This window comes from Ostrinia furnacalis, unplaced genomic scaffold (assembly GCF_004193835.3).
Source record: "Ostrinia furnacalis isolate ACB-3 unplaced genomic scaffold, ASM419383v2 OfSCF0216, whole genome shotgun sequence".
Classification (NCBI taxonomy): Eukaryota; Metazoa; Arthropoda; class Insecta; order Lepidoptera; family Crambidae; genus Ostrinia; species Ostrinia furnacalis.
Window position 1 is genome coordinate 1,420,775 of NW_021130455.1, and position 14,823 is coordinate 1,435,597.

The following is a 14,823-nucleotide window of genomic DNA, read 5'->3' on the forward strand; positions in this document are numbered from 1 at the left end:
TATTGTTGCAGGGCGAGTGCGGTCGCTAAAGTCTCAGCGGGAGCCGAGGCGGGTCCTCCGGGCCCAGCGGCCGAGGACGCCGCCATGAAAGGCGTCGAAGCCACTCCCGAGGAGCAGGAACGGTTGGCCACCGGCAACAACAATGGCTCCCTCGACTGCAAGATGCCGGCGAACCAGCTCATCGACCCCAGCTGCTTCCATTCGACGCGAATGTTCATGGTCGTGTTCCTCTCGGGCTGGGTCCTGCAGGGCATGTTCCTCACTTACTTCGTCAGCGTGACGACGACAATCGAGAAGTTGTTCAAGATCGACTCGAAGACGACGGGGCTGCTGCTGGCGGCGACGGAGATCGGGCAGATATGCACGGCGCTGATCCTGACGTACCTGGCGGGGCGCGGGCACCGGCCGCGCTGGATCGCCAGCATGATGCTGGTGCTGGCCGCGGGCGTGATAGGCTGCATCGTCCCGCACCTGCTGTACGGCACGCGCCTGCTGGACGTGCACCTGGACTCGCACCGCGGCGGGGAGGCGCCCACGTGCCTGCCCGACGACTCCAACGGCACCTACTGCAGCATGATGCAGCTCAACAGCACCAGGGAACGCAACGAGATCACCATGGTCGTCATCCCCTGGCTGTTCATCTGCCTGCTGGTGGTGGGCGTGGGCCAGACCGGCATCGCCACGCTCGGCATCCCCTACGTGGACGACAACGTCGGCAGCCGCCAGTCGCCGCTCTACATGGGTGAGTGATTTGTTGCCGCGCCGATGGCCGCTCCTGACTTTGTTCCGGGCGTTGCACTAAATTGCCGAGCGCCGTCGAGTATCAATGGGGCGTAAGCTCTGAAACAAAGCTCGGAGTTAATTTCGACTCATAAATTGCGTCTCGATTATTACCGGCGGATTCGATTGTTAGCGTTTTCTGAGCAATAAATTCGGCATATAAAAGTGTATAAATCAAAGCCGACGCCCACCGCGCCGCCTACCGCGTGCTCTGCCGGACGCCTTCCCGTCTGTTGCGTAATTAACAATAATGTGCAATACAATGCATAATGCATATTTTTATGCTTTGACCTTTTAATTTATGGACGTAAACGCGTATCTTATAAAAGAAAGCGAATGCCGTGCTTGCCTCTTTTGGATATCTTATTACGGGTGAAATCGGTCGATCAGCTCGCGTGCATGTCGAATGCAGGCGGAGAATAAATAATAAATAGTTTGGAAGCGGATGCAGGCGGACTGGTTTCGGCTTACAGCGAAGTAGTCAAAGCAAGTTAACAAAGGGTCAGTGCTGGCGCGCGCAGTAACTCCAGGGTTAGGTTTGTTGTGTCTGCGCCGCGTGCTAAGCTGCTTCGCGGCGCCCGCGCCCGATAGCGCGTGACCCGGCCGAACCTAGGGTGCGGCTAACAAACAAGCTTTAAGCATCCTATAATAAACTTATCGATTATTTTTTTGTTGACATTGTAGTAGTAAACACACTATGATGCATTCACTTAAAAATTAAAGACGTTGCGGTAAAACTTACAACTTACAAATCACTAATATTAAACTCTACATCTGAAAACGCACAAACCTTAATATTTTTTATTGGTAAAAATAAAATTTTATAAATATACCTACAACTGCGTAAAAAGCTCACTTTGACGATGGAACATATTTCGACATCATATTATTACTCGTGATGCGAGTAGTCGGACGAAATCTTTCCTACTCTATCGTTGCATAATATTTTTTGTTCTTAATTATATTCGATTTATTGGTGTTAATAGATGTGACAAATTAATAAATGAAAATCCCATTTTAATGTAATTAAAAGATCACCTGTATCCTAGCGCCTATAATTGAGTTAACTCTCTCAATCGTTAAAGTTGATATCATTTAAACGACATTAATTTCTCAGAACATATTAACAACCGATATAACAAAACATGTGATAAAAATATGTTCTCAAACAAGATACACTGTAAGTATTAAACAATATTATCAATAGTTAAATTGCCTCTTAGTTATTATAAACTCTACTTAATAATGTCAGTCGGTTTTTATTTCAGAAAACAATAGCACGTATGCAAATGAATTGTGTGCGTAACGGGCTACCTAGGACACCCACATCTTAAATTATCAATAGAAGTTTTTAAATAAACAACTTGAAAAAATCTAAAAATGTAGTTTGAGAAGCGACTCTATTCGCTGAAGAAATTTTAATAACGAATAGAAGTTTTGTAGACAATAGGTATATTTTTTTGTGGACGTGGTTAACTATTTTTACGATGCACATTTTATTGCAATACCAGAAATTCCCATTTCGGATATGTGCACTCTTTTAACTTGCATCATCTTCAAATGTTTTACACAAATTAAGATTCTGTTTCTGATTCTGAAGTATTCGGATTTCAATTAAGATTACTGTATTGTATCAAATTATTGTCGTATTAGGTACTGAAAAACTGGTAATTTGTAATTCGTGATGGTGCTCTACAATGTTTCATTTTTATTACGTTTTGTGCTATACTTTCTTTTTCAACTTCATAATTTTGAGAAAATTGTTACTAACACGATTATGGACCCCGGTCTGACAATAAATTTTTTCAATTCAATTCAATAAGCTGCAGATGTTAGTTTCTCCTATTATTTAAATAAAATAGATAACGTGTTTACAATATTCTCAGCACCGAGAGAGCTGCCACCAACAACGTGTATTTACCGTCCTACGTATACTCTTCATTTCTAAGGCTGGTGGGTGTGTGAAAAAGAGGCCTATGATCATTATCTCATTATTTCAAGGCATGTAATAATTGTTTTAGAATGTTTTACGTGTAAATGCATTTAAGGAGCTCTGGTGATCTGCCTTTTTCTGCTAAAATTACTAGATTATGAAACTGTATGTTCAGTAGCAGATATAAAGAGATAACGCATTTTATCGCGAAGTAATTAAAATGTTTTCAAAATAAAATAAAAACTGAACAAAAATATACTGCAATGGTAGCTGATGCTGAAAGGAGGATGGATGAAATATGGATATCCTTGCATACTGAAATGATGTTATGATCACATACAGGCAGTACTAGTTTATCCAAAGAGTTTTTATGTTTCATAAAAATGCAGCGTAATGCTGCAATATGCATACTTTCTGTTTCAGTTGATTTTTATCATATCATGCGTAAAACCTGCCATAGTCCATTGGCATAGAATACCCTAATGCTAAAAACTTGCTGGATTAGCTGGATAGCCAGTTCTCGCCGTGATATCGCAACCGCAATAGGCTATAAATGCTGCGCCGACCGGCTCATCCCGTCTTGCCAAGTGTCCAGTTTACCACTTAGCGTTTCCTGGAGTAATTCAATCGTGCGTCCATCTTCTCTGCGGATATTTTTATACAGTACGTTAATCTTTCTTACACAGCTGTCAGGACAGTTCGTAATAACTGAACCGACGTCTCCTAAAGCGCATTACTATCCGTCCTCACCAATTCTAGCCTGATTACATAATAGCACGTTAACCGCAGCAATTCCAAGAAGGGTTCTCGGAGTTGCGTGACAATGTGATCTAAATTTCAATGCGCCTGCGATTCTGGACCAAATTTTCTGTGTTGTAAGCATGAAATTACCTTCTGTCTGTGTGTTAGGACTGAAGTTCTCGTACGCATAGTAGTGGTTGGTGTTGCATTGGATGCAATTGCTATTTCAGCGGCGCGCCGGCGCAAATGTGTCAGTGGGCCGTCGGGACGTCTCGCCGCGACAATTTCAGCTCGTTGTCGATATTACGTCGTCGATCTTGCTCCTTCGACGATGCCCTAATTTCGACTAGTACTTTGCCGGCGACATTCGAGTATGATTGTGACATCTCCAATAGGATACCAACAATATTGGGATGTAGTTCAGAGTGTAAACTAAAGGTCGCGCGGTAAATAGGACAATTATTAAAACAAAATTGATCGAGGAATTTTTTTTACTTGCTCCAAATAATGTAATCAGTATTGATTGATGTATTATTATGCAACATTTCGAGGGGGGTATTGTTGATTAATACTAATACTCGTAATAAATATGATAACGATAAGTTTGCTGTGTACTGTATGTGGACATTGTACACTTTGAACATCATGATTGTTTTGTTTAATAATCTTATTATAGCGCGCTCGATTCCATTAGATTTACTTTTTGTTTTTAGAAATCTTAAATAAGAGATGATATTTCTTTCAAAAGAGTTTGGAAAAATCGAAGTCAGTATTTTAAATAGCTTTTTTGATTAGGCATTAATCGATTGTTTCTGATTTATATCTAAGGCTATAGCGGAACAATGAGGTTTCATGGGAAAACTGACATGTGCAAGAGTGCACCTATTCAACTTTAAATCTATCTAAGCGAGTAAGGACTTGGAATGTGTGGAATTAAACACCTAATTATTGTAGATGGTGCCAGTTCTCTCTCTTTATTGTGATTCTTAGGATGATACTCATAAATCTGCGCTAAGACCACGCGTCCAACTCTCAGAAAATAATTTATTTTGTTTGGACTCGACGTAGTGTATTTCTGCGTAAACTTTCCTCGTGGTGAATCAGTCGTTCAGCGTTGTTGCGGCATATAGGTCAATGGGGCGCGTCTAAATTGGGACAGGGGTACCTCGCCACGTGCCTCGTGGCGTAGGTTTTTATTGGATTTAGGTTACAACTAGGGCACGAAGCCATTGACCGTTATGCAACTCGATATCGACGTTTAGTGTCGAAGAGCTAACGAAGGTTAGAATAAATGACTACATACGATGGGGATCACTGCCTGAGTCACTGGCTAATGCAGTCGTGTTGTTGGTAATAAATCGATAATAAAATCCCTCGCAGGTTACTGCTTGGACTTCTGCCAGTACAGATTAACAAATCGTATTGCCAGACGAAAAGTCAGAGAAGAAATATTCCATAAACGTCCAAGGCATCGACGAACCCTTGGCTATTAGGTTTCGCGATCACCACAATCACTGATCCGATTGCTTTACAAAGCACAATGAAATAAGGGAAAGTGTTATTTAGTATCGTCAGCGGTTTAGAGCACAGGTGCATTGTAAGCGATCTGCGCACGTATTGCGTTACGTGTCACAGAGTCGGTGCGAGCGCATGTGTGCATTATGCAACTTTTTTGTGCCCGCATTCGCGATTCGCGCGATCTGCAGTGACATAGGTCAGTGCCGTTACGACATAGTTGCAACATGAGCCTGGATTAGATTAAGTTTACGATTAGATAAATACACTTGGTATTCGCCGAATATCGGTATTATTTTGCGATTTGCGATAACGCACCAAAATGGACTTTCCGCGCTGCAGTAATCTGCAGTAGACTTCATCACTGGTGAAAATCATGTAAATCGAAGTTTAGACGGCGGAAATTGAAAGTGAAGATATAAAGTGTAAATCCACAGAGCCAGACGTAACGAACAGTCGCATGTCGTATGAAAGACCAATTAAGACCATATAGACGCAGAAAAGAAAAGATACTCAAAGCTCTATCACAGCTAACAGAATCAAACAAATTGCTTTGACTATAATCCCGGCTATTACGTTCATCTCAATTATAGCATTAATAATTATGTGGTCTTGTTTTGCGCAACCCTAAAGATGATAAATTTTTCCAATGATCCTCTCTATAGATCATGTTGATTCACAATCGCGACGTGCAGTGCGCACGCGCTCGTGGGTCACTTTTATAATTTGCGTTGGTGTTTACTTTGTCATCAATTATGAAAATAGTGAAGCCTTTGAAGTTTCGGCAATTAGGTACGTCAAGTTGAATTTTGTAAATATCTCGTGAGACTAATGGCCCACTATTTATGCATTTTGTAAAAACCAATAATTCTGCATAATTCTGGACTAAAACAGACGCACAACCTTTTTTACCGCTATACATTGCTGAAAGAGCTTCACGATGGAAGGCTTCCTCTGTTGTCCTACGTTCGTTTCAGCCAAATGACGTCCACTGCTGGACAAAGGCCTCTCCCAAGGTTTTCCACAATTAACGGTCCTGCGCTGTCCGCATCCAGGCTCTTCCCGCGACCTTTACCAGATCGTCGGTCCACCTAGTAGGAGGCCTGCCCACGCTTCGTCTTCCAGCCCGTGGTCGCCACTCGAGAACTTTTCTGCCCCAACGGCCATCGTCCTTATATCATTAGGAACATCCTTCGGACCAGCATTAAAATAGTAGGTGTATCGCAATACAAGTGAAAACCGCCGATCTTTTTTTAGTTTTTTAAAATAAGAATGAGACAGGTCATATTGTTGAAATGCCACATGTAGATAGATTTTTTCTCAGCCAATGTTTACTTGCACACTAACATGGTTACACGAACTACGTCATTGTTTCAACAGGTGTGTTCTCCATTTCTAGAAACAATGACTGTCGCCTCTTATAGGAAAGATACGACATTCTAAAATCGTATTGGTATAAGATCAAAGTTCAGTGACCGGTGTACTCTGATGATGACTTTTTCTCGTTAATCATGCGGTTGGTTAATGACTTGCGAAACACTTCGAGACAACATTTTATTAAGGAAAACATCGTTGAGAATTTGTTACATCATTTTGTACGAACGAGCCCTTTTACGTTAATTTGAGTTGACGGACGAATGGTTTCTTATCAAGATCTACTGTTTTGGGATTACACAATGAGCGTTAAATGATGTCAAGTGTTGACTTGGTAAAACGAGAGCAAATGCATGTCATTCATGATTTTCACGATTCATATAATGGTCGCATATGATTGTAGAACCAGATGACCTTATTTACTGTGCGGACGCTGCAAGGTTATCTCTCCTAGCCCTGTTGCCTTTCATATAAATACATTTCAATTTTAATGTAGATTCTATTTCGTTTTTAAAACATGTTAAATAGAATGTAGAGATCATTTGGGTCAGTGCAATTGAATATTTGAATATTTTAACCGCACGAGTTGTATTATAATTAGATTTTTCCATGGACACAATTTTAAAAAGCTCGACTGATATGATAATAAAAAAATACACACGCATATGAACTGACTACAAAGATTTTGAAGACGCAATTCGTCATTTTTTGACAATCATCGAACATTAATTCGCTGGAGCATCACTCGGAAACGATGTTAATGATGCATTGGAACCGGTAAAGACGTTGTAGCTGGACTTAATAAAAACTTGTATGGAGTCGCGAGCATCGTCCGTTTTGAAAAACGATCCAGACGAGGCCATTATTTATTACAAAAGCGCATGATGATAATAGGAACGTATATTTTATTTTCCTCGGAGCACGAAGCACGCGAGTCGATCGAGCCGTATGTTTTTTGGCAAGCGATGCGGTTGGATTCTGAGAATTATTACATTTGGGACCTAAGTACCTGATTGTTTTTCGGTCAATCACCCTAAAGTGGCTTTTGTTATTTTATTATACCAGGTCTTTAATTTAATTTTTTGAATGTGGGACAGGTTTTTTTGATGGGGTCGAAGATTTCTCACGGCCAAAGGCGAGCGTTCGAGACCTTTCTGTTCCACTTTAATTTATCTGTATGCAGCTAGCTATCAATACTCCATTACTATGCATCAGTCATTAAAGTTTCCTGGATTTTCAAATACAGAAAAAGCTTAAGTACATACGTGTTCTCAGAATAGTAATTTGTTGAGCAATCTCGAAACCTATTTCTCGGGCGAGTGTTTGCGGTCGTCGTTTTCTACGACGCGCGGGGGCCGCTGACGGCCGCAGTTCTTCATGCGATAATTTGTCGACTCGGGTTCATCGACCCTCAATTAGCCTCTGAGCCCTAGTCCTATTGAGATAAACGACAGGGGTCCATTCTGTGTCCGAGAGTCCATCTTGATTTGCATAATGACCATCTCCGCCTCCGCGATTACGCCCATTAATATTTACTGCATGATTAACCGTTCGATAATGATGTTTCCCTGAATTATCGCTGAATCCGCCTTGTGCTGGATTGCGTTTCATGCCTCGGGATGATAGATTTTTTAGACAGTCATTCTTTATGTATTACAAAATTAATGTAACGTGCGATGTAAGCGTCTCGTGAGATCACTGGAGCGGAACGTGTATGAGTTTTTTTATGCCAGTGCTAAATACAGATTAGGATACATTCCGAATGTGTTTGCTGCAAATGCTGCAATACTGATAAAATGATTCAGTCGGATAGTTCTCAATTACTATGCCTCCATGATTTTCCTCTGAATAGGCCTTCAAGGAGAATCGCTGAAAGGAATTAGAAGGGCTATACTCAGTTGTAAGATATAAATCTTTTCTGGGATTTTATGTTCTTGACACTTGTTGCTCTACTCGTATGTCGTCAGAAATGTCTTGGAAACGAATGTATTTCTTACAATAATGACTATCCTATCATTTAAAGTTGTCAAAACCACGCCTTAACGCGTGCTAGATGGTCAAATTGTTTCTATGTTGGAGTTTCAGTCATGTTCATCTATTAATAGTGCTTCTCTATTGTCCACAGCGATTACGATCGGCATCCGAGTGATCGGCCCAGCGCTGGGCTTCATGCTGGGAGCCTTCAGCACTGGAGTATACGTGAACCCTCTGTTGGACCCTGGATACTCCTCGGACAACCCTAAGTGGGTCGGCGCGTGGTGGCTTGGTGAGTAAATTGCCTGAAGTTTTGCCTTGGTTTTTTGGTTGATAAACTAATGGTTTAATAAATTAAATGTAGGGCAGCAGGATATCGGATAATCTTTTAGTTGGAAAATTATCATTTTGTTAAAGTAGTATTTAATGTGGCTTCATATTTAGTTAAAAGTTGCTCTTTTGACCCAAATTTTTCACAATGATAAAACCACTTAACGTATGTATGGCATGTCAACTAGTGACATTTTCTATCGCGGATTTTATATACGAGTAGATTATGTAGGTACATTGTTTCAACAAATATTTGGCAAAATAGACAATGCTTCTAAGACAATCAATCTTTTCAAGCTTACAACTGTGTGCCATTTTTTCTAAAATTTAATTACTATGTTGATTCTGATGAAGACGGATTTGATAGTGATTTACTCATACCCTTGAAGCTGATGTGGACTGATTATGATAATAATCAATGAAGATGCACCAGTATGACTCGGAAATTTTGTAACGTGTCTATTCAGTTTCACGCGAACGCATAAATTGGTACTCGCTGAAGCTTCACCCGGCCGAGCAATCAGCCCTGATGAATTACTACCAGCCGCACTCGTAAATGCGGGATTAACATAAATTATTAGCGCTGTACAGAATCATAATGCACTTCATGAAATTGTAATTGGCATTAGTGCAAATCTGGATCTACATAACTAGTTCTTAACCGATCAATTTACAAGTTCCATTTTATCCGCACATTGCTTAGCATACCTGACTATTGTCGCAGCTAACAAACAGGTGTCTCGCTAAATTTAAAATTTAACAGTTAAATTTGGAATAGATGACACAGAAATGCTCCCGGCGGTAACACAAGGAGCGCAGCCCCTCGCATTCCATCGCGGAACCACCATCTACCGTTAGCAAGCGCTTGCACAGATTTGCGCGCAAAATCCACGAAGAAAGCATGCGCGTGACTTTAGTACCAATCGAATGCGTGCGTAGGCTGCCAACCGCAGCGTGCACGCAGCCTTCATACTAAAAACCTTTATCACCTAGAAACCAAGAACGAAAATCCTGTAATTCAAAATTTTAGGAAGCCTCTCCGGCTGATTGTGTAGTGTAGAAAACTGCTACAAACGTGTTTCGACTCGCAATAAAGAGAATTCGCAAATACTCATTGAATGGTTTCTGCGTATTTCCTTATTGTTCAACTGCCATAAGTTTATGAATGAAGCTCTGAATTTCAATAACTTGTTTAACGCACCACTTGGTAATATTTTTATGTTATATTTAAATTTAAGTACAAACACCGATCATAAAGATTCGCGGGGGTCCGTCAAGTGATTCAATGGCTGCGATTTCACTTGAAATCTGCATATCAGTCGGTATCATTTACGCAAATCGCTTTCCTGCGAATTTGCAAGCCCGCTGCACAAAATTTCTTAACAGATAATAAGCGCTTGGATTGCATCGCGCAACATGTTAATCATCGTCCATTACACCTTCCCTCATTCGGCTTCAATCACATGTCAATTTTGGAATTATTACTTCTGAGAAGGGTTGCTAGAGAAATCTGATGTTTCATCATTGTGTTTCTGAATTTACATTGTTTTGACGTGGAGTTTAGTGGGCGTGTTGGCACTCGGCGTGGTGTGGTCGCGTTGTTTACACTTAGTGCTGCGAGTGCCGGCTGCGGCGCTGACACGTGGTGCGGTGCAATCTCGGTTTGGCTTTCGCTTTTTTCTCAGTGTATCGGCGGGCCGTCACGCTGCGTCGGCGCTCGCTCCACATTACATAACGCCAGGCGCGTTACATCACGCCGCGTCACCACAACTAAAATAAGCGCTCTATCTACAGCCGGTCACGGCCAAGGCTGCGCGCCTTGCCGACAATTATGCCGCCGCTGCTCGTAATGAGGATTTAGTGGGTGGACACGCGACCGCCGCCTTGCTCACTTTTACTTTTAAACCGGTTCTGACTTGACCTTCGTCTTCTCGACTCTATGCTACAAATGTCACGAGATACACCCGCAGCGTCTGCCTTTCTGAAGCCACCGCGCATTCTATAGTTACGTCACGTTTGTAACTTTAGTCCTCGTAGATCCCTGATAGGCATGTAAGGAGAATACAATTTTGAGTCCCACCGTGGGTAGGCCCCGTGTCTAGTGAACGCCCTTGACTGAGCGTCGACCGGGCGACCTTGTAACCACACAAACGTTTTCTGTTTGGTTATATTCGAATTGTTTACATTTGAGCCTAGGGTTCCGCGCTGATTCAAGGGTGATAAATGGGCTATCACCAACCTTGATACTGACAGAGATTTTCCAGTAGATATTGGTAGATTGGTGTTTTGTACATAATATAGCATTTCGCGGCTACGTAGATGTAGGAAGAGATGTAGATTGTAGAGTTTTGAGTTGGGTGATGATTTATAGCTCCCGATCCCGATAATCCAAATTCATTCTTAGATATTTAATAAATAAACATTTTTTGAATGCGGTTGGTACATTTCCATATTTTTCCAACTGGTGGAACGAAAATAAACGCTCTTAAGCATTCGTTGTGTTTTCATTCCTAATTACTTTAATACGTTGTACTTTTCAGAAATTCTTTAAAAAGCTGCATGTGCAAGCCAAATTACGGTGGGCGAATTTCATGCGTCGTTACAAGTGTTGGTACATTTCGTTTTTATTTTCATTCGCTTCGTTTCATAGGATTTATTGTAGGATGCTTTTAAGTCGACGGAATTTGGTGTTTGTATTCGTCGTAACAACATAACAAAACACGCGAGCATGGATGGGCACATGGCCTACCTAAGTACTGCGGAAAAACATAATAGCCATCGGTTTTTGCTATTTTGCTGAAGTAGTTTAGTGGTTTAACAATACGATCGAATCACCTAAAGTCGTGTTGAACATAAACAACGTGTTTTTAAAAGAACTTAAAATCCCTCGCGCCATTAAACGTGTGAATGACTCTTGTTTTCCTTTTGCTGTCGCAGTCTCCGTCTGGTGTTAGGTGTGTTGTGGTGGGCCCAATTAAGTATTATTTTATCTGCTATGGTTTTCATCTGAGTTTCTTATTAATGCGTTCGTGTTTGCCCAAATTACAGATTCATTCTTTTCGTCGCGCTCGCTGGCGCCTCGCCGAGCGTGAATTTTTAACTACATCTTTGATGAATAAATAGTACCTGTATGTGGGATTATCGTGCTTTATACCTGGCCTTTTCTCACTGCCGCCTGATAATTGTAACATCCTACACTCGATCCTTCTGATAAAATGTGCAAATAGAAGCTACGTGTACTGTTTGGTCGAAATTTTTTTGCACTGACGATTTCGGCTTTGGTTCTGCAATCTCATGTTTATGGTATTCGTAATAGTCTTTTCAGATTTGTTTGTCTTCAGCTTTATTATATCCACGTTAAATAGACTTTGAAATTTTCGCACATTATAGGTACATACTTATTACTAGCTCTATAAGACTTAAAGCAAATTATGCTTCATACAATTAGCGGATCATGGTTGAATGCCCGTTTCTTTGTAAGGAAGGAATAAAGATTGTGGTTTCTCACTGAACGGAAATGTAATATTGTTTGTATGGTTGAAAGAAGTTTTAACCACTGTGTATATTCCAATTTATATACTTTTTGCAATGTCTAGACAAATTAATCAATTGAACTCGATGCTTGAACTGGAACTCTCATGGTAGTTATGTTTTCATAAGCCGTTTCGCTTAAATGTCTTGTTTTAAACACTTATGTCGATTCGATTTCTTGGTTGACAAAATGTTATCTTCAGTTTTCGGAGATATCGGTTGGTGTAAAAAATATTCAGGCTTTTGATTTACAAAAGTGGATTCGACAGGTGCGGACGAACATTTTATGACGTTTAACACATTTGAATCTTCAGCTTCGAATACATTATTTTATTTATGGCTGCGTATTTTATGAGCAAAAGAAGTATCCATCTCGGGCGACACATCATGCACCCGTATGAGACAGCAGATATAAAATATCATGCTCCAAAGAATCTGGAAATTTATAGACTCAACAACGGGACTAAGCAGTGAACTCTAAAGACAAGGGCTGCCACAATAGATCAAACCTGGTCGAGCTGGCGCAAATGAAGGCCCAAAAAACCAATAATAATAAATAATATGGCTGCGTATCGTTATTCGTTACTTGTAAGACTGATAACGTCTAAATCTGAAAGTAGTTGATGGGCTCCTTATTAAACACACACTTCAATCAATTGACACTACTTTACGTTTAGTATAGATCACTTATGTGTAACGTGGTTGATGTTGGCAAACGTTTATTTTCAGTTTACATTACCTTTAGTACATCTCTATCTCTATGACTCTACATGCAAATCTTTCATTGACCTTATTCCATGAAACTGTCGATCCTTCAGGACGAGTAGTTGTTTATTTAGCGAACGACAAGGAAAAAGATTTTGACAACAACGATTCGGCGAACAAGTTGCCAAAAATCTCTTCGACAGAAATCAATTTAGGCGCTGTCTGTATGCACCGGTAATGTGTGTGTACATTTATGTACGTATTCATATTTGTTCGTAGACTAAACTTCCCGACAAAGGTGACTGAGTTTTTTCAGCCACTTCTTCAGCTCATATCGTCGCTTGCCTCTCTAACTGACTTATCTGACATTTTTTTCGAAACTGAGTTATCTACACCATCTTAATCAATTTCGAAAGACGAATCGATCTGTTTAATCACCTGAAAATTTTGCAAAATGTTAGTTACGTCAGTTAGAGAGGCAAGCGACGATATGTTGTCCCGTAGTGGTGGTAGGGCCTGCTATATTTGGGAGGTATTAAAGCGCCCTGGAAAGGGCCTATGTGGTGAATAAACTATTTGATTTGACTTGACTATTTGTAATTGAAGTGTAACTACGTTGCAGGCATGGTATTCATCGCGGTCTTCGTGGTGTTGCTGGCGGGACTGATGTTCTGCTTCCCGCGGCAGATCAAGCAGGAGCCGCTGCCTCCGCCGCCCAAGAAGACCGTGGAAGTTAAAGGAGATCCTTTTCTCAAAGGTATTTATTTAAAAAAATATAAAAATGCCTAATTACTGAAAGAGATCTTATGAAGGCAGTACCAGCAGTGATTTGACTAGACTCAGGCTGAGTTGTATCATCTTACTTTACCGTCAGTCAAAAATCTGTCAAACTCCATATAAAAAGCACCGGTTATCGTTATAGTTACCGTTAAAAGTTAGGTAGTGCAACTCAGAACTAATGTCCCCTGTCCCCTAGATGGGGCAGAGGGCATCCACAACAGTCCTCCATCGCGTTCTGTCTTGAGCTTCGTGTTTGATCTCGCTCCAAGTCTTGCCGATTTCCTTCATTTTTTTTTCTTCTTAATATCTATTGATTGTCCAGTTACCATTTGATTTTCTTAACAGCGAATGTATTGGATTCGGATTGGTATAATTTTTTAATATCAAACTTTTGTACTTACAATGAGAATTGCATACAAAAAGTTTGTTGACTGGTTTCTAAAACCCGTTTTATATTCAGTGACACATAAACACATTAATGCTAGCAGACAAACGCCTCGAATTTATCGGCGGTCAACGGCATATTGATATGGCATATAACTTTTTCGATCACGGCAGATATGTCTTTGAAGGACACCATGAATAAAGAATTAACACGTTGCCAACCAGTGCTGTATTTTTTCTTATTTTTCATTTTTTATCATTTGATAATGATGTGACGGCTAAAAAAGATGACTGAGTTTCTTCCGCCACTTCTTGTCAGTACCTACCAGCAGGGTGGCAAAAAAATCATGATTTTTTTTTATTAATTTGTTTTTTTTTTATTTTTATTAGGTTTTGCGATCATTTCTTTAGTTGTTCAAACATTTTTATTTAAAGTACGGCCAACTAGCAGCGATACGAAAGGTCGATACGACTGTCGAGTTGACAATCAATTCTGCCTCTTCCCATCTTGTGTATGTGTCGTAATGTCTCGTTCTCCCGCCAAAATATGTCAAAGTCAGACGGGTTCGTCAACATTCGGATATTTTTAGTATAATACATAGTTGTTGCAATTCACGAGGGCGAATCTGAATTTAAGTCTTTGTGAAAAAAGGGTAGGCCTGCTGCCATACACCGGGCACATTGAGAGGCAGAAATGTTATTATTATTATCGTTATTTAATTTAAATGTACATTATACAATAATTCAAATTATAACAAAAACAAAATTAAAAAAAA

At 40.5% G+C, this 14,823-nt stretch overlaps 1 protein-coding gene across 2 annotated transcripts in view; it reads left to right on the plus strand.

Moving 5' to 3' along the window:
• Positions 1-14,823, plus strand: part of LOC114356610 (solute carrier organic anion transporter family member 5A1) — a 51,031-nt gene that overhangs the window by 22,474 nt on the left and 13,734 nt on the right. For both annotated transcript variants that reach the window (XM_028309866.1, XM_028309855.1), the window contains exons 2-4: positions 12-742; positions 8,469-8,609; positions 13,506-13,640. In XM_028309866.1, coding sequence (XP_028165667.1) covers positions 85-742; positions 8,469-8,609; positions 13,506-13,640 — 934 coding nt within the window. In that variant the 5' untranslated portion in view covers positions 12-84. The remainder of the gene's footprint in view (positions 1-11; positions 743-8,468; positions 8,610-13,505; positions 13,641-14,823) is intronic.